The 23,452-nt window shown below is 36.1% G+C and overlaps 1 protein-coding gene and 1 non-coding gene across 2 annotated transcripts in view; one reads left to right on the top strand and one right to left on the bottom strand.

The window, feature by feature from the left end:
• Positions 1-1,599: 1,599 nt before the first annotated feature.
• On the bottom strand, positions 1,600-1,672 carry TRNAK-CUU (transfer RNA lysine (anticodon CUU)). The gene has a single exon. It is a non-coding gene; the product is annotated as a tRNA-Lys (tRNA).
• A 1,864-nt stretch (positions 1,673-3,536) lies between these two features.
• The window catches only part of PSMA3 (proteasome 20S subunit alpha 3), a 22,593-nt gene continuing 2,677 nt past the window's right edge, over positions 3,537-23,452 (top strand). Inside the window, exons 1-9 of the mRNA XM_019644824.1 lie at positions 3,537-3,665; positions 7,683-7,765; positions 11,140-11,263; positions 14,332-14,433; positions 14,523-14,596; positions 16,762-16,834; positions 17,684-17,749; positions 20,770-20,816; positions 22,984-23,051. Coding sequence (XP_019500369.1) covers positions 3,645-3,665; positions 7,683-7,765; positions 11,140-11,263; positions 14,332-14,433; positions 14,523-14,596; positions 16,762-16,834; positions 17,684-17,749; positions 20,770-20,816; positions 22,984-23,051 — 658 coding nt within the window. The 5' untranslated portion in view covers positions 3,537-3,644. The remainder of the gene's footprint in view (positions 3,666-7,682; positions 7,766-11,139; positions 11,264-14,331; positions 14,434-14,522; positions 14,597-16,761; positions 16,835-17,683; positions 17,750-20,769; positions 20,817-22,983; positions 23,052-23,452) is intronic.

Raw genomic sequence — 23,452 nt, 5'->3', positions numbered from 1 at the left:
ATAATAAACTAGAATACATAAGTAAACTGTTTTCCTAAGTGCTGTGAGCCGTTCTAGGAAATTCTCAAACCCGAGGAGAGGGTTGTGGGTAGCCTCGATTTATAGTAAGGGCGGGAGGTCTTGGCTTGCGATTGGCTTCTCATAGAAAATCCGCTTTAGGCAAGTGGGTCACTCCCCAACTCAAAATACCAAATATCCTCTCTTGTTAAGTGAGTGACACTTTACTAATTTCAGCTTCATCCATCTTTTAGCCTGCTCTCCTTTTGGATAAGATTTATTAAGGTTATAGAATTGCCCTGGCTTTCTAAGAACACCCAATCCAGAACGAGTCCTCACTTCCTTAGACCCTCAAAATTACCCAGTTAAAGCCCAATTCCTATAATAGGTTCTCTCTAATACCCTTCTACTGAAACACCCCACAGTTCTCCATGTAGCGAGTAATACATCAAACTCGTTCAACTACAGGTGATTTTTTTGGTCCAGGCATTGTCACGGTTAAGAAATGTGAAGAGAGGAATGGTGAAGGTAGGCGACTGGGAAGGGGTGACTTGCTCCAAAGGGGAACCGAAATATAATAGTAGCCTGCAGGAAAACTATGTCAACGTTTTTGTTTTAAGATAGAGAAATAACAGCATGTTTGTATGTTGAAGGAAATGAAAGAAAAATCGGTAGTTTAGTAGGAGGAAAGCTTGTGGATAACACAGAGATATCGGAACTAATGCTTTAGGCAGTGTTGGCTTCAGTTTCAGGTAAGAGTGTGGGGAGTTCACCTATGTGGTCTGGTGACTGAGATCCTGGAATGTGCCTGGATGCAGTGTTCTGGATGTAGCGTTCTGGGTGTGTGTGGGTGTTCTCTTTCTGATTACTTCAAAATTATCAGTGAAGAGGAAAGAAGGCAGAAATCCTGCCCTCCCTTCCCCTCAAATACCTAATTGCCCATCCGAATTTTCATATCCTAGTTAGTTCCTTTTCAAAGAACCTGTTTCAAAGAGCCTCACCCTTACCAAAACTTCCTAATAGCCGTTCAATTGGATAGCTAGATCCCAGCTATAGTCCCTAGAACAACGGAAGAAAAGTTAGGTATATTCTCCAGGAGATACTCTCCTACCTTCCCCCCTAACCCAGGACAGGCCCTATAGTAAAAAAAAAACGTAAAAAAAAAAAGAAAGACATTTTCTTCAAAGTCCTCCAGCCTCCCTAGCTGCTTTACATAGGATCTCTTAAGTTTTGAGAAAGCTGCCAAAATCAGGACTCATATTTTTTTCCTGATAAAAGCAAAAACTGCCTTCTACCAGCAACTATGCAAGTATGCAGAGTAACACAGAAAACGAGTCTCAACTTTAAACAGTGGCATTTTAATTTCCCTTGTGCTTTACGGAGGACGTCAGGGAGGGATTACAGAAAGGAAGAGGAACGTGTGCTTCCAAGTGCGCAAGCGCAGTTTGAGACGTGTTTGGTTTGCAAAATGAAGTATTTTCTCCAGCGTTCTGGTTAATATTGAAGTTATTTAAATTAATTCGGCTTTAAAATCCCTCCTTAGTGATAGCATTTTGGGAAAACATTAAGATGCAATTCTGTAAGAAAAAAAAAGTTCATCTGCGCCCAACGTGGGGCTCGAACCCACGACCCTGGGATTAAGAGTCCCATGCTCTACCGACTGAGCTAGCCGGGCGCTCGTGAAATGGTTTCATTTTTTCGTACCTTGATAGTTGTTCAGCTACAGTAGGCTTTATTCTTTCATATTATTACTTCTTTATAAATTGTTTATTATTAAATATGCACTTCTGAATTATTTTCAAGAATTCTTTAAAACATTTCTTTAATTGTACTTAAATTTATTTTCTATTGCGTGGGTATCCAAAGATCATTGAAAACTTAATGCAAATCATCATTACAGTCATTGAATTTTTTCTCTGAAGTATTTAAAAATACTCACTGCCCCCCAAAAACGTTTGAAGGCTATCCACCTTCTACCAAATGGCATACTGGATTCCTACAATTTGAAGGGGGGAGCATTAAAAAACAAAGTTCCACATCTAAGAAGTTAGTGTTACACTGTAGAACAGCAGAGGTTAGATATTTTCCTTCAACATGATCTAGTCAAGAAAAGTTAAATTGAGGAAGAGGATACTCGTTCAATTAAAACACGGCCGCTTTCTGGTAAACTGCTTGACAATTGAGAGATAGGATCCTCAGAGGTTATTACCATCCAGCTCAAATTACAGAAGCTGGGAGATAAGAATTATAGTCATTGAATCTTATGGCAAAGAATGTTAATTCTAAGAGGAAAGGATAAAAACGGATTTTGATCAAATTATGACAAGCTGAGATAATGGAATAAGAGATATTAGGCAACTATTTCTATTAAGCAACTATTTCCCAGATTAAAGGAGCCTAGAGACATGACAATTGAATGCAATATGCGATCTTGGATTTTCTTTTGCAGTAAAGGGCATTATTGAGATAATTGCCAAAATCTAAAAGTCTGTATATAGAAAATAGTATTGTTAATTTTTTAATTTTCATACTTTTACTGTGACTATGTAAAATAATGTTGTTTGGAGGGGAATACACACTTAGGAACTTAGTAGTTAAAAATAATGCTAATAGCCTTTCATTTATTATCACATTAAAATCCAAACTATTCAATACTACAAGATCTGGTCCCATGTCCACCTCTCTGATTTCACATCCAGTTGCTCTTTCCCACTTAATCACTGTAATGGCCCACACTGACCTGAAAGTTCCTATAACATGCCAAGCTTATATTCCTATATTAATCCCAAATCTCAGCTTAAATATCACCCATTCAGAAATTCATTCCCTAAGTACCAGGCCTAAAGTTCAAACCTCTCGTCTCTTCCATCTTCTTATCACAAGGTCCAACTATTTTGCCTATTTACTCTTTGTTGCCTGTTTCCGCCCATTGAATGTAAACTCTATGAGGGATGCGGTTATGTCTACTTCATTAAGTGTTTTGACGAGTACTTGGGACATATTAGAGTTCAAGAAATATCTTTAATCAGTTTTATCCTTAATTCTACTATATAGTTATATTCATAACAAGGGTACTAATGCTTTTGTAAAATTTCCTGAGCTCAAAGGTGATGCCCTTAGAGTGAAACTTCCTTCCTTGGGAGGACAGGTGGGTGAAGGGGATGCTCTCAAAATACTGGGTCAGAATCAGGATGCCAAGTGTGGAGGGAGACCTCTCTCCTACCGCTTTTTCTGGTCTTGGTTAAGAACATCTCTCCGCTTTGTTTTAAAAAAGGATAAGGTAGCAAAACAGAGGGATAATATGAACGATAAATAATTCCTAGAAAATGGAATGGAGGAGCTTCTCAAACAACCCGTAGACTTAAAATGGCTCAACATCACTCGAAAGAAATTGAAGAGGAAGGACACTGTGCGTCCCCTGAACCCCACCTCAACTGAATCTGCATATGCGCGTCGCCCGCCACATTCGTCCCCTCCTTTTCCCACAATCCTCTGTGGCCCGGGCTAAAGACCAAGGAACGAGCCAGACAGAAGACTATTGGTTGAAAGAGCAGCCAATGAGAGATCCTGTTACTAGTCTGCGTGCTGCAGAGTAGAGGGAGCACTTTAGGCCCTGAAGCCTTACGCGTTCCGCTGGTTTTGGCAGGATGAGCTCAATCGGCACCGGGGTGAGTTGACTGCCTCTCGATGTGATGTCTAATGTGAGGATTAGCGTTGAAGGGAACTCGGACAGACCACTTGGGGTGCTCTGGGACTGCCATGGGCCAGGTGGGCCACTTCCAGTTGCCTGGTGAACTGCCGTCTTTCCTGCGCTAATTTCTAGGCCGGAGCCTGCGGTGACGGTGTCCTGAAGCTTTTAAGTTCAGGTTGTAACGGGCTTGGCGGCGCAGCAGTAAGATCTGGAGCCGCATTTGAGTTGCTGAGTCACTTTCTTTAGCATCTTAGGGAAACCGAAAGTGGAGGCTCGTGGGGCCTGAAATAGTGTGTGAAGGGTTTGGACGTCAATTAGCCCCTCTTGAGGACCACGGAGGCGAGGCGGCTTGAGATTCCAGCGTCTGAGACGCAGCTCTTCATGGGCCCTGCACTTCCTAGGGTGCTGCTGACTCACGTGACCTCCACCTTCCCTTCGAGTGTAGTGATCGCTCAGTATGACTCGCTGGAAACACCGTCGGGATAGAACTCAAAAGAAAACTTGTCTGAAAAGCGAAATCTGAAGAATCCTTTTCGTTTTTCCTTTGTCCCAGCTTTTCCTGTACAAATTACTTAACAGCACAGTACCATAAACATTGAAATGATTAGCTAGGGACTTAACAGCTTCTGACTTAATAGACAAAACTTGATGATTTTGTATTTGGACTTGTTAATTTGTTCGGCTTACTACTTTACGTTGTTAAACGTCCTGCATATATACAATCTTGCTTACGCCTTTATATATTTTCCATATAGAAAATAGTTTTGTTTAGAAATATTTATTGAGTGTTTGCACTAGAGGCATCGAATAATGGGTTTCTTAGTTCATCTGTATCTATAGTTCACAAGATTTTGATTCTCAGCATTAAGCCCATATACCGGTTTTCCGAGTTTGATAATAAGTATCTTAAGTTTGGAATGGTTTAATCCATTCGGTTATGAGATGCTAAGGTTATGACATACTTTTTTAGGAGTAGTTGCTCAATAATGCATGCTGTAGCAAATTGATTTTGCAACTTCATTAATATTCCTCGCGATTGATAGTGTTTCCTTCTACAAATCCTTTAAAAATACTTGATAATATAACCATGTGAGATATTTTGGTATAACAGTGATAAAATTAAGGATCACTGTTTAGCAGATCAGGAAACAGACTCAGGAAGCACCACTGTTGAAGGCTTTTCTCCTGTCCTCACTTCTGTCAAGAACTCCCAATATGAAGACCTATCTATTTGACATTTCCCTCTACTTGGTTGTTTAATAGGCATTTCAAACGACATGCCCTAAGTAAAGCTCTGGGTTTTCTCCTCTCCTTGTCATTTTGTATCTCTTACAATCTTCAGTTTTCAGTGAATGGTCCAGTTCTAGTTGCTTAAATGAAAAAAAAATTTGTGATTCACCTTTAATTTCTTTGTTACTTTACTCCTAGAGCAAATTCATTAGCAAGTTTTTTTCCTTTCTCCCAGAGCTCTACCCTCAAAAGTTATTGCTTTCAGACTCTTTTTCTCTAAGCCACCACTTTTGGAATACCTGAGCTCTGCTTCCACTCTTGTTCCTTCTGCAATTCATTAGATCATATCACCCCTGTTTAAATTTCAGTGACTTCCTATTGCATTTAGAATACACTATAAACTTCCTACTCCAGCCTAGAAGACTCAGCATGTTTTGGCCCTTACAATGTCTGATACAGTGCTCAAGACAAAGTGGCCTTATTTCTTTTTCCTTGATTGTGCTAGGCTTATTTCTTCCTTAACCCCTTGGGTACCAATTTATTTGAAAATTTTTGCATGTGGAACAGATTTAATTTTTCTGTACTTGGAGTAATATGTAAAAGCAGTAGATTTCATGTAAAAGTCCACTGATTTCTAAAAAATCAGTGACATCGGGTTGTCAGAAAAGTCATGACGTATTTTTTCTGATTTTCATTACAAAATGCGTCATGATTTTTCCGACAACCTAGTACATAGTATTGAGATGACTTCAGGTAACTAGAATTGCAAAACAAAAATAAATAAATAAGAAAACACAAAACTAAAACAAATAAATTCAATGTATAACAAAAAGCAAATTAATAGTTATGAAGAGTATGGTATTTTTCAAAGCAAGTAGGTAAATTTGCACTGCCAGGTAGTTTCTTTCCTAATTTTATGTTTATAACAAGCATGGCACCTTTTTGTAGGGCGTTGCTTGGACTCAGTTGACTGAACATTCTCAGGAAAGTGCCCAATTTTTCGCCTGCAAATGAAAAGGTGTAGCGCTATTTGAAGGATGTCCACGACAATTATAATTTGGCAATGACACTTGCTCCAGTAATTGTTCAGCAATAGCTAGATGAAGGCAAACAATGCATGTTTTGGTTGTGCAGTTGATTATAGAATATAAAACATGTGCATTATAAAGGCTACGTCTATTAGACAAGAAAACATTTTCTTATATCCCTTTACACATTTTCTCATAACAGGGAAGCACGCCAGCATTTGATCCTGTTTATCAACGCCTCTCATATCTTTATTATACTCAAGCACACATGCTGGTTTATAATATTTTCGATATCGTCATCTTGCTTTCTCTTTTTGCCTGTGTCTATCAACTCAGCTAAGTATGTGAATGTCTTTTTTTTTTTTTTTAAAGATTTTTTATTGGGGAATTGGGATGGGAACAGTGCTGGGGAATTGGGGGAAGGGGAACAGACAAGTTGCTGTCCTTTTGTTCTTCGTCTAGTTGTGGAGGACATTGCTTCACTGGCCCAAGTTGGCACCATCATTGTGCTCTTCCTGGGCAAGGCAGATCAGTCGCCGGCTTCTGGACGGCCGCTCACTGCAGCTGCTGGCCGCTGGCTACATACGGTAGCCCATGGCAACCCACTGCCACGGGGGCTGCAGCGGACGCCGTCTCCGGTGACTCACGGCAGCCCAGCTCCAGGTTGAGCTGTTGTTCAGCATCTTAGCTGTGGAGGGCAGTGTCACTGGCCCTCATATGTGGGATCCGAACCGGGGCCCTCTGGCGTCCCAAACCAGCTCTTAACCATCGCGCCACTCGGCTGGCCCTGAATGTCTTTTTTATCTTTCCATTTCAAAGCCAATAAACTGCAACTGGATAAAGTTTTGACTTCTCTTTTTTCCAACAACTACTCTAAGATGAACAAGAATGTACATGTTAAATATTATCTTAAAATCAAATGACAAGTTAGACTTGTCATCTTGCACTTAGGCAAAACAAGTGCACGACGAGTCTCAGTTGTCAAATGTACCCAAGGGACTGTCTTTATGCCACATATAGAGGATGGCTCCTCCATATCCTAAATGGCTAGTTACTCCTTATTTAGATCTGACTCAGTCTAACTAAATATAATTGCCCCAGCAAGGCCTTTCCTTTCCAGATCAGGTAGTCTGTAGTAGTCCCTCAGACTATCCCTTCAACCTGTTTTATTTTCATTATAGTCCTCAGTCTGGTTTATTGCTATTATCGCCAGCACCTAGATTTATGTCTGGTCTGATTTGAAAATGAAGGACTTCAAAAATGAGTCTTCTTTGTATTCCCTAATAGTGACTAATATATGCTTATTAAATGTTTGAAGGCTAAATGATTTGTCTAATTAAGGCCCTTCAGGTTGTTAGTGGCACAGCTATGAATTAAAATATTCTGACTCCAGTGCTATTTCTGCTATCCCACAGTAAGTTTTTTAAAAAATGATCTTTGTGTGAAAAAGTTCTGCTTTTATTTAGGACTTGTATCTATTGCTTTTCGATAGCAGAATTCTAAAATGTATAACTTTTCCCTTGGCTGCTGTTGCTGCTCTGGCATGCTAAAGCAAAATCTTGGTTGAGATTTAACATACATTTCTGATGTGTAAGCCAATTAGAAATATATATATATATATATATATATATATATATATATATATATATATATATATATATATATATATATATATATAAGGTTACCACTGCCAAAGATACATCATTATAGGCTTATTGTTGCCCTTTTCCTCTTAGTATGACCTGTCAGCCTCTACATTCTCTCCTGATGGAAGAGTTTTTCAAGTTGAATATGCTATGAAGGCTGTGGAAAATAGTAGGTAAGAAACATTGTTTTACTTGAAATTAGCATGTTTTAACCAGTTATTAAATAGCTCCTTTTCTGTATTTTTGGTAATTAGCCTTTGTTATGTGACTTTGGTACAAAATAATATGTGCCCTAAAATAATCTTATTAGTCATTTTCAGATCTCTTTTAGGCCAGATCTTTTCATGAGCCTCAGTCCTATTCCGGGATTATTCACTTGGACATTTTACCATGTCTCAAATGTAGTGTATAAAACCAAATTCGTTACCATCTTTGCTAGCCCATTTCCCTTTTTTAAATTCTGGGTTTATAAGATTGTTTTCCTTGGTCATTAGTTTTGTGACTAGTATTTCTTTGTGTTTTTGTCCTGTGCAGTCAGTCACATGTTCCTCTCTGCAGGAATTTTGTAACATTGTGAATTGATCATTTGGAATATAGTCACTGAGTTACAACAGATCTTCCAAATTTGACATACTTACTTATTAAACTATCAAGCATCACACCTGTTAATCTCACCATCACTCTGATCACAAAAGTTTGTGAGTATGGGAAACATACAATCTCACAGTGGTGAATATGTTTTCTGAAATTCCAATTTATGCTTCAAAACTTGAATTTTATTATTGGTAACAAAATACTGTGAGTTCTTTTCCTTGAAGTGATGGTCTCACTTGTTCATTTTAGACAAAAAGGAAAAGTTTGCCGTATACCTAAGTATGAATAACCATAGTTTGTCTGACATTCTTTGAAGGTAAACAAATATTCCATGAGAAAATTCACAACTCAAAAGTTTTACCAGTGCCTATTCCTTTAGGCAACGATTATTTTGATTTACAGTAGAAGTTCACTGAGTAGCTTCCATTTCAGTATAAACAACATGTACTTAAGGGTTATCATCTAATAAAATTAATTACTGCTTTATCAAGGACATTCTTAAACTAAAAGTGGCTTTTTTTAAAATAGCACAGCATTGAAGAATACAATCAGTAGCTTACTGCTATCTTTAGCAGTAACTTACTGCCTTTATTTGTGTAAAGTGCCAGCAGTTTTACCCACCAATGCTTCTGTACTGTACCATCAGTGCAGACATCTACACAGTGGAAAAGGCAAATGATGTCTTTGTACTTTTTATGAAAATAATTTTATCCTTACCAGACCCCTGAAAGGGTCTCATGGATTCCCAATGGGTTCACAGACCACACTTTGAGAACTTTTAGTTCAGAATAAAGAACATTGTAGATTCTGAACAGTGAGTAAGATGATGACTTGGAAGAAGCAGGGAAGGCTACCTGAGGCTGTAGAGTTTAAGTTCGAGTGAATTTGCTAAAATTTGTAGAAATTTATTTAAATATGCAGTGGTGAGGAGGAAGTATATTCTAGCACCCAAGATAACCTCATTGGAGACATAAAAGCCAAAGTGAACGTAAGTGTTTGAGGGATGATAGGTTGAATTCAGTACAGCACAGGATTTATAACAAAATTGAATAAGCTAATTGGGCTTTGCAGATTGTCAGTATTTTTGAAAGGTGGGCCAAGCAGTTTAAACTTAAAAGGGGAGCCACTGAAGATACCTGAAGTGAGGGAGAAGGAGTCTGAAATTCGTTGCAAAATGAGTGTGGTGCTCTGTTCATTCTACTGATTATTTCTGATCAGAATTCCCTTTATTAAAAGAATTAGAAAAATAAGGAATATATTTTCATCATGAAATGGCAACATAATTTCTTTATATTTTACTTAAGAGATTACTTAAAGATCTATTTTGTTTTAAAAGTTGTACAAAACATATGTTTTATTTTTTTATGTACTTCTTAAGTAGTATATGGTTATTGCAGAAAAAGCAAATGAGCAAAGAAAAAGAATTATAACCTATCTAGTCACTGTTAACTTTTTAGTTTGTGTATAGCCTGTCTTTTCTATGCATATTAGGTACCATTTTTAATGGACATGAATTTAGTCAACATTTGTTATAATATGGCTATCATGCCAGACACTGTGCCATTTTACACATATTTTTTTGTTTTTTTTTTCGTTTATGTATTAAAATCTTTTTTATGTCATAATATAAGTGGTGGTTTGTTTTTTTGTTTTTGTCACATGATGTTTATTTACATACCGTATTTGTCGGCGTATAAGACGACTGGGCGTATAAGACGACCCCCTAACATTTCCACTCAAAATACAGAGTTTGTTATATACTCGCCGTATAAGACTACCCCCTCTTCCGCACACCTTCCACACACCAAATAAAAGGTAAAACAATATCAGATTTGATTTGGCCCACTGAAGTGCAAACAAGCGTATTGTATTTCGTGTCACCACATAACCGTTTTGGCGATGTTGAGCCACCATGTCTGCTACATGTTTTTCGAGTTCTGGCCAGTGTGGGGTGCCTCTTCTTAATGCACACTTACCCCTTGGCATACTCTTTAATGCTTTCTCATTTGATTTCCAGTCCCGAACCATCTTTTCTGTTACTCCATATTGTCTTGCAGCAGCACAATTATTATTTTCCTTAGCAAAGTTTATAACTTTCAGTTTAAAATTTGCATCATACTTCTTTCTTTTGGCTGGTGCCATGATAGGGATGATAGGGGTTTGACTGGTCGACATTTTCTATGCTGTACTGTACAATGGTGCAGTATTGTGGTTGGCTGTTGGCTGTATACAAAGCCTGATTTGATTGGTCCCTGCTCCCTGTTTGCCCGCCCTGTCACTATAGCAGTCTGGTCCACCCTTGCATCAGCATCTCCCTGGGACCTCACTAGTGCGCAAGTGCGAGCTCTTCAACATTCTAACAGGCACCATGATAGCGCAAAATCGCGAATCTTCAATGCATATGTAAAGAAATATACGGTAACCCGAATTTACCACACTCGCAAAATCGCACACAACCGACCATACACCCAGTATGGTATCGCGATTCGCGATTTTGCGCTATCATACTGGGTGTATGGTCAGCTGTGTGCGATTTTGCGAGTGTGGTAAAATCGCATAACAGCAAAATCGCATAACAGCCGAGCATACACCCAGCAGCGCTGCTGATGCCTGAACGGTATGTGGAATGAAGTGGGCGGGCATCGGGAGGCCACTATGGCACGGGGCAAGCACTATGGGCAGTCTATCTGAAGTGTACCTGGCGTATAAGACAACCCCCCACTTGGAGGCATATTTTTCAGGGCCAAAAATCGTCTTATACGCCGGCAAATACGGTAGATCTAATTTACCATACTTGCGTTTGTTTCCCATTACTGGTTTTCAAATATATTTGTTTTAAAGTGCTTGACATGTTTTAAAAAACTAAATGCTACCCTATTTTTGTGTATTTTTTTAACTTAAGTTTATGAAGTATATTTTCATAAAAACATTGATTTTCTTCTATTTGTTTCAGTACAGCTATTGGAATCAGATGTAAAGATGGCGTTGTCTTTGGGGTAGAAAAATTAGTCCTTTCTAAACTTTATGAAGAAGGTTCCAACAAACGACTTTTTAATGTTGATCGACATGTTGGAATGGTAAGGTCACGTTTAAAAATGGTCTTTTTGCCTTGTCCAATTTCTTGTGAAGTAACTAATTGGAATATGTTAAAATGTGATTATAAGAGCCCATTTATTACTTTAGCATTGAGGCAGAAACAGATTAGAGAACATCCACAGAAGTAATCACAGTTAGTTACTGGTTTGTGAACAGTTTACTATCTAAAAGAAACATAGCATTCTTATAACCTGCTTGGAGATAGATGTGAAAAACCTAGTTGCCTTAAGAAAAAGAGGAGGGGAGAAGGTTGGGAAGTATATATACAAAAGAGATCTTGACAGCACAGATTATTAATGAAGGCATATGCTTGAGAGTCAAAGAATCTTAAGCTTTTTGTATCCCTGTGGGGACTACTGTCGTACTGAAGATGTAGTCAGACAGAGTAAGGCAGAGCACCAGGAAGGATGTTTTATGAAAGGAAAAGTAAACACATCTATTTTAATACTTTCATAGGCATCACTATATTTATTTCATGCAGCTGATATCTTGAATGATTGCTTTGCACAATTGCAAGCCAAGCCATACATACATTACTGGTATATACTGAAGTTATCCTGTATGGATGTCAGACTTTCTTCAGTAAGAACAACTACCTAAAGAGGAAAATGATTTTAATCCTGCTTACTGAAAAGGCTAGGAAGAAGAGGAAACCTGTGTGCTGGGTACTATGAGTATGCTTGAGGTTCGTTACATAAATTATCTGGTTTAAGCCTGACAACCAAGTGGAAGTAATATTAATCCCATTTTTACAGATGAGAAGACAGACTCACAGCTGATAAAGATATAAGCTGGGATTCAGACTTGTGTTTGCATAGCCTACATGTTACTCCAACACCCGGTCTGCAGGGTGGGATCCTATAGGACCCGTTCGTTCTTCTATTAGCTTTGGCATTTCTAAATGAGATGTGCTACACTCAAACACCAATAAGTCCGATAAAGTATAACCAGTAAACTGTAAAGCTACAGATTAAATTTTCCTTTTGCTTTAGTGATTATTTTTTCTGAACATATTTTCACTTCTCAACAAATTATTATTGCCAGTGAAACTGATGTGTTTTGTTGAAACTTGCCAGATTGTAACCAAGCTGATAGAAGGGGAACTAGTGAATTATGCATTCTTTCGCTTAGTAAAAAAACAAAACAAAAACACACACACTTTAGGTGGGTGTATTTTGGGGGGGGGGGAAATATATATATATATATATATATATATATGCTTATAGGCACTTTAGTGATGGAAACATTGTCCTAGAATTTTCATATTTGTCCTATTTGTTATTGAAAGCCGGGAAACATGGTATTCCTTATAGCTGGAAGTTGACAAAACATTAGACATAGAAGAGGGTTTGAAACAATGAAGGATTAATGTTTTATTTCCACAATTGTCATCTTCAAGTGATTTGAGAATTATTGGACTCCACAATAAGGTTTCTCCAAAGCGGTAGAAGATTTCAGTGATGGCATTTACTGGCTGGGTAATCTTTGGAAAATTTTTCTATACATGTTTCCTCGCCTTCAAAACTAGAGTGGTAATAGTATCTGCTTCATACAGTTGTTGCAAAGTTAAAAATAATTATGTAAAATGCTTAGCATGTAATGAGTATTCAATATGTGTTAGGAATTTTCATCATTGTTACTATTAGTAGGTAATAGAAAAAAAGGCTGTTAAAAATTCTGATACAACTATTAAATTTTGCAAATCTCCTAAGCATGCAGTTCCCAGACTTTCTTGCTTCCTAGTACCTGTGTTTCAGTAATTTTTTTTATTTTTATGGCATCCCTGGGCCAAAAGAAATACCCAGTGGTTCTATTAAGTATTTAGGTCCAAACAACCTAGTGCCTATGCCCTAAAAACTTAGTATCTTAAAAAAAAAAAATACATGTAGTGAAAGAAATAGATAATTATTTTTAAACAACCACAATTTGCACTGCACAACTTCTTAAATTTCATTACATGCTGCCCGCCTCATTTCCTGCTCCACATTGATTTTTACTCAGTACTTACAGCAGCAACTGGCTTCTCAGTGATCTAATGGTATTGAAAGGAGTGTAGAATAATCTAATATTGAAACTGAACTACATTGACAGATATTTCCCCAAACTTAATATTCCACAACTCTGAGTTCTCCACAGTGCCCCAAGATACCTCAGTACATGGTTTGGTAACTGCAGTTCTAAGCCACCAATCTTGGAAGATATGTGGTTTGTCATATTTTGCTTTGGCATTGCAATATGTCAGCAGGCTAAAAAAGGAGATCAGAGGTTGTGCCATTTAGACCAAAACTTTTAATAACTTTTTTTTTTTTTTTTAAAGATTTCATTGGGGAATTGAGGAAGGGGAACAGTGTTGGGGAATTGGGGGAGGGGAACAGCGAAGTTGTTGTACTTCAATCTTAGTTGTGGAGGGCGCAGCTAGCACAGATCCAAGTCCAGTCGCCATCCGGCCACCCGTGGGCAGCTCACAGCCGCTTAGCTGAAGGTAAGGTGTTCAATCTTAGTTGAGGATGGGCATAGCCCACCATCCCATGAGGGAGTCGAACCGGAAACCTTGTTAGGAGCACTTGCTTTCATCAACTGAGCCATCCTGACACGTTGGCAGCTCGGGCGCAGCTCACTGGCCCGTGTGGGAATTGAACCGGCAGCCCTGTTGCTCAGAGCTTGCACGCTTAACCAACTGAGCCACTTGGCTGGCCCCTTACTAACTTTTTGAATGTAGAACTCCTTTAAATGAAGATCAATCCTTACCAAGACCAATAGTTTTATTCTTTACAATGAAGTGTTAAATGGAGATGTGGAGGATTTATTATAAAAATATTGCTCTGAATGTGATCATTGGGCAAAGCAGTGAAGTCACACTTGGAAAATTTCCAAATTGTAATCCCATACGTAAGCATAAAAATGCCAGAATGTCTTAAAAGACCTTTAAGCCAAAGAAACTTCTAATGGTGATGCTTGTTAAAAAATATTATGTAAGCTTATACTGATTACATACTTGCCTTGATTTATGATAGGTATATCTATTAAATTGGTACTTATTTTCTTTCAGGCAGTAGCAGGTTTGTTGGCAGATGCTCGTTCTTTAGCAGACATTGCAAGAGAAGAAGCTTCCAACTTTAGATCTAACTTTGGCTATAACATTCCACTAAAAGTAAGTTGATAACATGTTGAGGAGCCTTTTGAACAGTAATAGAAGTTTATTAATAAGCTCTTCTGTTTTCCTTCTCCCCTCCCCCATAGCATCTGGCAGACAGAGTGGCCATGTATGTACATGCATATACACTCTACAGTGCTGTTAGACCTTTTGGCTGCAGGTATGAAATTTTGTGAGATATTCAGTCAGATCTGTACTATGGGTATTTTTCCTCCAGCATCTTGGTCTTTTATTCCTTTAAAAATATGAACTATTACAAGAAGTATTAAGGTAGTGATTAAATAAAACAGTGTACAAAAAAATAAAAACTTTGAATAATGAAAATACAGATTTGAAATGATGATAAATGGAATTCAGTTAAAGCTAGTCTGATTATAATAAATTCTCTGGAGGAAGGTGATCTGGTCTAAAGGTATAAACTTCCAGTTATAAGATAAATACTTGGGATATAATGTACAACATCATAACTATAGGTAACACTGCTGTATGATATATAGGAAAGTCAAGAGAGTAGACCCTATTGAGTTCTCGTCACAAGCAGAAAATTTTTTTTCTTTTTGTTGTATTTATATGAGATGATGGGTGTTAACTGAAACTGTTGTAATCATGTTACAATATATGTAACTCAAACCATCATGATGTACATACAAAACTTACACAGTGATGTTATTTCTCAAACTGAGAAAGAAAATTCTCTGATGTTAGACCATGACATTCTCAGGAAACTGCAAACTAACATTCCATGTTGTAATTATTAGGTAGCCAACTCTACTGACACCTCAGTTTTCTCATTAATTTCCATCTGTATACTTTAAGTAGTTAGGTAAAATGCTTTTAAATGGGAGCTTTTTAGCAGTTAGTAATGAATCCATACAAAATTGCAATTCAAGTTTCAGTTAGTTTATTATTATGGTTAAGGTAAAATACTGGTATTTTTATTTTGGGGGAAAGCTGGGATTCAATTGATTGCATCAAGACCTGGAATGCATGTAAATATTCAAATATGACTTCTCAGAGGAGATCTGTCACGACTACATTTTTATAAAAAAGACATGTTTAGTTTAAGTTTTAAAAAATAAGTCAATCATGTTTGATCAAAATCAAACATTTACTAAATCTAAGTGCATGCTACTGTTAAAGGTTGTAGAAAGAAATTTATTAGCTGTAGTCCTACCTTTGAGTTGTTTATAATTATCATATTTACATTACTAAGGAGGGCAGATATTAGAGAAAACCTGAGTTTTATTCTACTTGCAATAGGTTAGACATGTGGATAGTTTGTATATTAGTAGTTGTTCATAAAGTTCTCACTTAAATTACATTATGAAACACTTTCTTTCAGACTTCATAGAAAGAATACTTTTCATTTTTAACCTTTCAACTGAGTTTCGAATTCATCAGTTCTCACTTTTTTTAAAGGAGAATAGTGGAGAGCAGAAAACTCAGTAAACATTTATTGAGCACATACTATGAGTCAGTCACAGACGGGAGAGCACAAAGATGAGTAGTCACCATTGGTATATATAATTTTAGAGGTGATATGATAAAGGCATGTATAGTGGGACACCACTTAGGAAATGGCCTCTTTTTTGGAGAGTTGGCAATGAAAGGATGTGAGATGTAGGGGGGAAGGATAAGTGTATTTCAAGCAAAAGGAGGGGTATGGAAACTACATGGGCATTTCAGGTAATGCAGAAGTAGTCAAGTATACTTGGTGTATAGACTATAAGGTTTATATGATACTGAAGATGTAGGAGGGGCCAGATCATACAGAAGTCTGCTCCATATTATGGAAACATAGAAGGGTTTTAAAATAATGATAATCAGTTATGTATTCTGAAAGATAAGTCTCATAGCTATGTGGAAGATGGAAAGGAATGAATTTATTGAGCATATAAAAATGTATTGAACCAATTTGGATTATTGTAGCAAAATAAAGAGGAATATGGAAGAATAATAAAAAAAGAATGAAGGGTAGAGCAAGAGTTTGAGGTAGGTTCAGTGCACTCAAGTCAGGAATTTTTCCATCTTGGGTCTTTCATGTTTATGTCTTTACCCATTAGTTTTCCATCTATCATTACTCCTTTATCTATACTGCCATCTTCCTATCAAAGTTTTATCAAAAAGTTTAACACTAAACAAAGGCAAATGAATTCTGAACAATTTCAAGAATGTACTAGTTTTTATTGAAACCTGTTAAAGTGTTGAATGAGTTATATGTACATTAGTAGTTTATCTTAGAAAGTATAATTGTATATTTATCTTTCAAAATATTTTTATGATTAAGAACCATGGTTTAAACTGTTAATTTACTTTTTTATGCAGTTTCATGTTAGGGTCTTACGGTGTGAATGACGGCGCACAACTCTACATGATTGACCCATCAGGTGTTTCATATGTGAGTAATTTTGAATCATATGAAATTCTATTTCTAGATTATTGATAACTTTTTAGCACATAAATCGTATTTGGATTATATGAAGTTTCTTTAAAATTTATTCAAGGAAAGTAACATTTTCTTATATATCATTAATAACAATAACCTATGGATATGAGGCAGAGGAAAGGTTTGTGGCTTTCAATATGCTGTTTATAGAAACTGCATATTGAACATACAATTTTGAATGTGTGATATTCCCTTTATTACTATAAATATTAGCAGTGTCTTAAAACTGAATATCTTCCCTTTTAAAAAAGGATTTTAAATGGGATTTCTTAGACCTTTCTCTAATTACCTTTTAACCGTCTTCTGAGATTTTTATGGTTTTTATCAATTAAAAAAAAAGACTATATTTTGTCATTATGCACAAGTGTAAATGGGTATCCTTATCTTTAAAAGATAACCTTTATGATATAAATAATAAAGAATGATGATTTAGACTATAAAACTCATAGGAATGACTTTGTCTCAGAAATAACTTCTTTTTCATTGTTATAAGGCTAAAAAAAAATTTTCATTCCTATCCTCAAAAATGTCTATAGTTCATGAAGTATATGTAATAATTTGTTTTTCTTTGGATATCTCTATTAAAAAGAATACAGATTATTCTAGAACGAAGTTTGGTATTTTTATTTTTTTGAGCCCCTTGGTGTTCATTACAAGGTATTTGACTATTTCTCCATACTTGCTTTTCAAAGTCATTTAACATCCTTTCATTATTAATTTATAAGTAGAAAATCATTAATGATTTATGATAGTATGTTAATTAACGTATATTATTTTTTGATTTGTGTTCTTTTTAAATAGGGTTATTGGGGCTGTGCTATTGGCAAAGCCAGGCAAGCTGCAAAAACAGAAATAGAAAAGCTTCAGGTAATACATAATTAATGCTTGAATTTTTGCTATAACATTATCTTTATGTAGTGAAGTTTTATCACCAAAAACTAAACCTTTTAGTCCAAGGATGTATAGTGTGGTTTGCTGTTTTGAGCAGAACTTATTGTAGCTCCTAAGAGGCTGAATAGAAAAGCTGGTAACATATTACTTAGAGCTGTGTCATGGATCCCTTTATGATTTTGATGGCTGCCTATTATAAAACCTTAATCCAGAAAAGTACAAATTATATAACTTCACAAAATCCTTGAAACCCATTCATGGAGCCTTGTGACCTTTGGTTAAGAACTTTGGTGTTTTATTATATCATGTTTTTCCTCTCTGGAGCACAGCTTTTGTCAGTGGAAGTCTTCACATTAGGAATCTGACTGCTCCAATGCTTCTCTTTCCTTTGTTCCTGCCTACATAAGGCATGAAAGAAAACCTGTTTTGTTCCAACTGTACCCTTATTATTTTCCCAGGAGCTAGAAATGCATATGTTAGTGTAAAAAAGTTTTCTTAGAAGTTTGCTGGTTTTCCTTTTAGCCAAATTGTTCAACTTAATATTGAAACAGTGTCTACCAACTCTTTATTACTTATCAGAAACTCCCCTAAAAGGCAGGTATATGATTTATTGATATTTTGGTAAATTACAGTGAGAAAAAAGTTTTACACTTTTTATTGATGCTGTACTGGAACTTTGCAACTGCTCCTTCAGCTTATTTAAGTCCAGGCTCTATAAAACATCTTTTTAGTGCTTGGAATTTAATGCCAAGTTCTAGACCTAAAAAGCCTAATTCATGTTTGGTGTTTTAATACAATTGATGAAAGGATCTTTAGACATCACTTAGCCCGAGCACAACCCTGGATTAAAGACATGAGTTCACAGAGCTCATGACTCTTAAATCAGTGTTCTTTTCCATCACACTTCCAGGTATGGCACTAAGTTCATATCTTTACTCTTTTCCCTTTTGCTTTCATCTTTCCTTAGTATTATGTAGAAATTTGAAAAGAGTATTTAGAGCAGTCAGGTGTCCTTTTGTCTTTCTGAGGTTAAATCCTAGTGAGGAATGGCAATTCCAACAAATCCTAGCTAAGAATTGAGAAAGATCACTTCAAGTGAGGAACACATATACTTAAATGACAAAAACTTGCTCTAAATCAGATCAACAGACTATGACACACTGCCTACATAAGTATTATGGGAACACAGCCACATTCAGTCTATGGCTGCTTTTCACTACAACAATAGTGTTATTAGTTGGAACAGAAACCAAAGACTATATGGACCACAAAGTATAAAATATTTACTGTTTGGCCCTTTACAGAAAGAGTTTGCCAACCACTGCTGTACATCATTGCTCTGGGTTGTTTTTCTTCTGATGTTCTGTTTACCAAAAACAATATTTGATGAAATAAAAACGTCACGAACATATGTAAGAATATATTTGCCATTTAAAATGTGCCTTTTCACATTTGCTTAAGTTTGCCTTTGTAAGATACATTCAATTTACTTAATATAGAACTTAATCGCTAATGGCAAAAGTATGAAGATTAGTATTCCTTTCCTTCAGTTCACCCCTAATTTTAACATGTAAAAATATAAACATCAGGGGGCCGGCTGAGTGGCTCAGTTGGTTAAGAGCTCCCTCAAGAGTTTGAGCTCTGAGCAACAGCAGTTCGAGTCCAGCCCGAGCTGAGCAGCCGCTGAGCTGCCAACAGGTAGCAGGATGGCTCAGCTAAAAACAAAAATAAATAAAAAATAAAAAAATAAAAATAATACAAATATCTATCTGTTGAAATTAATATTTACCAATATTTTATCCACTTGTATGCTTTCTTTTGATTTGAAGTAAAAATTGCCAACATCATGACAGTGCATCCCTAAATGCTTCAGCATTCATCTCCTTAGAATACCATTATCACACCCAAAATATAATCTAATATTCAGTCCTTAATTGAGTTGCCTCAGTAGTCTCAACAATGTCGTTTGTAACTTTTCAAACCATGATATATTAAGGTTCACATACTGAATTTGTTTCTTGTAGCTCTTCTAAGAGTATTCATGTCCCCCCAATATTAATTTTTTGAAGAGCCTGTGCCAGTTGCTTTGTTGTGGGTCCCACATATTAGATTTGTCTATTTCCTAACAAGACTGGTATTCTTAAATTTAAATTCAGTATTATTTTTTGTTTCTGCTTCCTCATGTGATTGTGCAGGCAGTTAGAGCATCAGCATTTTTAAATCTAAAAAAAAATACCAAAAATAAAATATTGACAAACCTAGAGATAAAGTAATTGAATCACCTTGAGTCTGGGCTGCTTTATGAATACCCTTTTTCTTTCACCATTTTCATCTTCTCCAATACATCCAGAATATGAATGCCAATTTCCTCAAACATATTTTTGATCTTACAATGCATGTTTAGAAACCCATATGCCTAAGAAAATCCTGCATTGATTATTTCCAGTACTTACCATATACAAACTCCTCTGTGGGGCAAGTAAGGACTTTTTTTTTTTTTACCCTGATTTCCAAATGTACACTGTAAGAATGCTCATTACTTCTACTATGAACAAGATTTTGGCTTACCACTTCATTTATCTTCCTCAAAATCAAACCAAATCCAACTGTGTTCTAAGAACCCACTCAAATCTTGGTTCTTCAAAGCTTTCCCTAACATTTTGCATTATCTTTCAAACATCAGGGTCTGCCTGTGAACAGAATCAGAGGGGTCTGGATTTTTATAAATTTTAATACCACAAACTTAGTGGACCCAGGTGTTGTCCAGAATATGTATTATGGCATAATAATTTAAAAACATTAAAGTGTGAATCAAGAACTTAGGTTCTGGTCGTTTGGGATTTTAGCTTGTTTCCTTGGTTTTATATCTGAGAATCTATCTCAAGAACATTGGTTGTTGATATAGGTTGTGAAAAGAATCTGAAAATAGTTACACAAGTGGAAAGTGTTGGTCTTTTGATTCTTAACTTAATGAATATATATTTTATTTTTTGTAGATGAAAGAAATGACTTGCCGTGATGTTGTTAAAGAAGTTGCAAAAATGTAAGCTGAAATTTTCCTTACCATTGACAAAAATATTTCACTTTACCTTACCATATACATTAATTCTAAGAGGCTGTTTTGTTTGAAGATAATGCATAATCTTTAGAAGGTAAATTTTATATTCTAAAAAGGAAAATTAAGGAAGAGAATATCCATATTTTAAGTGACAATTACTGGGGTGGGGAAAAACAGCTTTGACAAAATAAACTCCCATTTAGGTGACAGAATTCAAGGGTAGGAGGATATACTGGACTTCCAAGAGCTTCGTTTCATAGTTCCCAACTTCTGAAATCTGAGAAGTCCCAATAACAGTAATTTTACCTTACAAACTTTATTTTCAGTTTACAGCTCATTATTTCCATACATGATCCATGAACCTGGCTTGTTTACATAATCTGTTTCTTTGAGCAAGATATATTAATCATAGAAGTTCTTGTAACAAGATGGAGAAGAGCAGTATTTCAAAACATTTAAATAACAGTTTAAGAAAGCCTGAAGTGGTTGATGTTATAGGTACATAGAGTGGAATGCTATGTAACAGTTAATAGTAAACAACAACAAAGCCTGTAAACCTGATAGCAGTGCTTCCCAATTCATGATTCTTCTAGATCAGGGGTAGGCAAACCGGCAGCTCGTGAGCCACATGCATCTCTTTGGGTACGTTCTGTCTCAAAAGTTTGCCGACCCCTGGAAGAGCTAATCCTGTCCCTCACAACAATTTAAAAATTATTTGAGAGCAATAAATATATTTTTACAAATAAGGAAAATTTAAAGTAATACTATAAATGAAACTATGATAGTTTTATTTTCATTTTCAATTTCACTTCAGAGCCACATGTACATACCCAAAGAGCTGCATGTGGCTCGCGAGCCCGTTTGCCGACCCCTGGCAGTCTTCCGTCTCAAAAGTTTGCTGATCCGTTCTAGATCAAGGAATGCAAGCCATTAGGATTTCAAAAAACCCAATAAAATGCTGGTTTTGCAGTCAGCTTTTCAGATTTGAAAGTAATAAACAATATTCCAGAGAATTCACAGCATCTCTGTTCCACATTAGAACTACATGAACAGTCTGGTCAGTCAGCTCTTTGTGCAAGTGTTTCAGGTTTTGCCTCTAATAATACATGCAAGGAAAAAACGTCCTAAATGGCACTATTATATAAGAGGTATACTAAACGGTAGCCTTTCTCTCTTTTGATAGTTTTTACAACTAAAATATTAAAATCTCAAAGTGTTTTAAGTCTTAATTGTCCAGCACTCCTGTTACTGCCACTCACCCTCTCTTCTCCTTTTACCACCTTTCCCCTTTCCCGTTATGAAGCAGGACCCATTTTATAATTATCAGTTAATGACTTAAGGAACATTGGAACTAACATACAACTGCTTAAAAAGAAAGTAATCCACACTGAATTGACAACATTTTAACATGAGAAACTCAGTTTCCTTCACTGAGATGTGCTTCTGGAAATCAGTCCATACCATACCTTTTATGTTTAGGTATAATAGTAGACACCAATTAGTTCCATGTAGGAAAGCCATCCCTTCATAAACTCATAAAATAGAGTACTATGTATCTTTTACTTAGTTCCAAAAAAATTAAGGTCATTTCTCATAGCAAGGCTTAGGAATATTCCTCAAAAGTAAGATGTGTAAGATGGTATGGGAAGTATAAAATAGGAAAGCTTTGCTCTAATACTTAAGTTTTAATACTTTTACTTTAATGGGTTGCGTTACGGTGCCTCCTTGTTTGCTGTGTTTTGGCATCTATGGTAGTTTGAAGGCCAGGTGAAGGATCATATTATTTTTATAAAATGGATAGGAGTTTAAAAAGATTCCTGCCATGAAGAGACCACTAATAATTGCAAACTAAAAAATGTTTGTTTTAAAAATAATCAGGTAATGAGTGGAGAAAACATGTATCTTATGAGGTATTTTTTTAGTTACGTCTCTAAAACAATGTATCAAAGTAAACATGTTGTAAAGGTATCTTGAATCATTTTAGTGTTTAAATTGTATAATTTGTTGTCTTTTCTATGTTCATAAACTATAATGTGTATCTGTTTAAATTTATACTAGAGATGCGTGTTCTAATTTGTGCAGACTGGGTGCATGAACTACAATGTTTGTAGATGACCAAATGGTTGTTGTAATTTTCCCTTTCCTGTTCTAGAATTTACATAGTACACGATGAAGTTAAGGATAAAGCTTTTGAACTAGAGCTCAGCTGGGTTGGTGAAAGTAAGTCACTGTGTATTTATTTGCTCTGGGAGTCATTTGTACCAAACCTAATTTACTACTTGGTGCCTTTTTAATTTTTAAAATAATTTGTTAATGACCTATACATAGAAAAGTACACAAATTACAAATGAATTGATGAATGGTTCTATGAATACACTCATGTAACCACTGCTCTAGTCAACAAATAGACCAGCACCCCAGATCACAGGCCTACTAAGTAGTCCCTACCTTCTCCCCAAAAGTAACCATTATCCTGAATTCTACCACCATAGTTTTGCATGTTGAAGTTTAAATAAATGGAATTATACATGTATTTTTTTGTCCCTGATTTCAACATATTTGTGTAAATCATTTGTGTCACTTTGTATTTTAAGTAGTATTTGTTCATTTGCCTTGCTGTA

Source organism: Hipposideros armiger, unplaced genomic scaffold (assembly GCF_001890085.2).
Source record: "Hipposideros armiger isolate ML-2016 unplaced genomic scaffold, ASM189008v1 scaffold_5, whole genome shotgun sequence".
Taxonomy (NCBI): domain Eukaryota; kingdom Metazoa; phylum Chordata; class Mammalia; order Chiroptera; family Hipposideridae; genus Hipposideros; species Hipposideros armiger.
The sequence above is the reverse complement of the archived record's forward strand: the minus strand, read 5'-3'. Positions and strand labels throughout refer to the sequence as shown.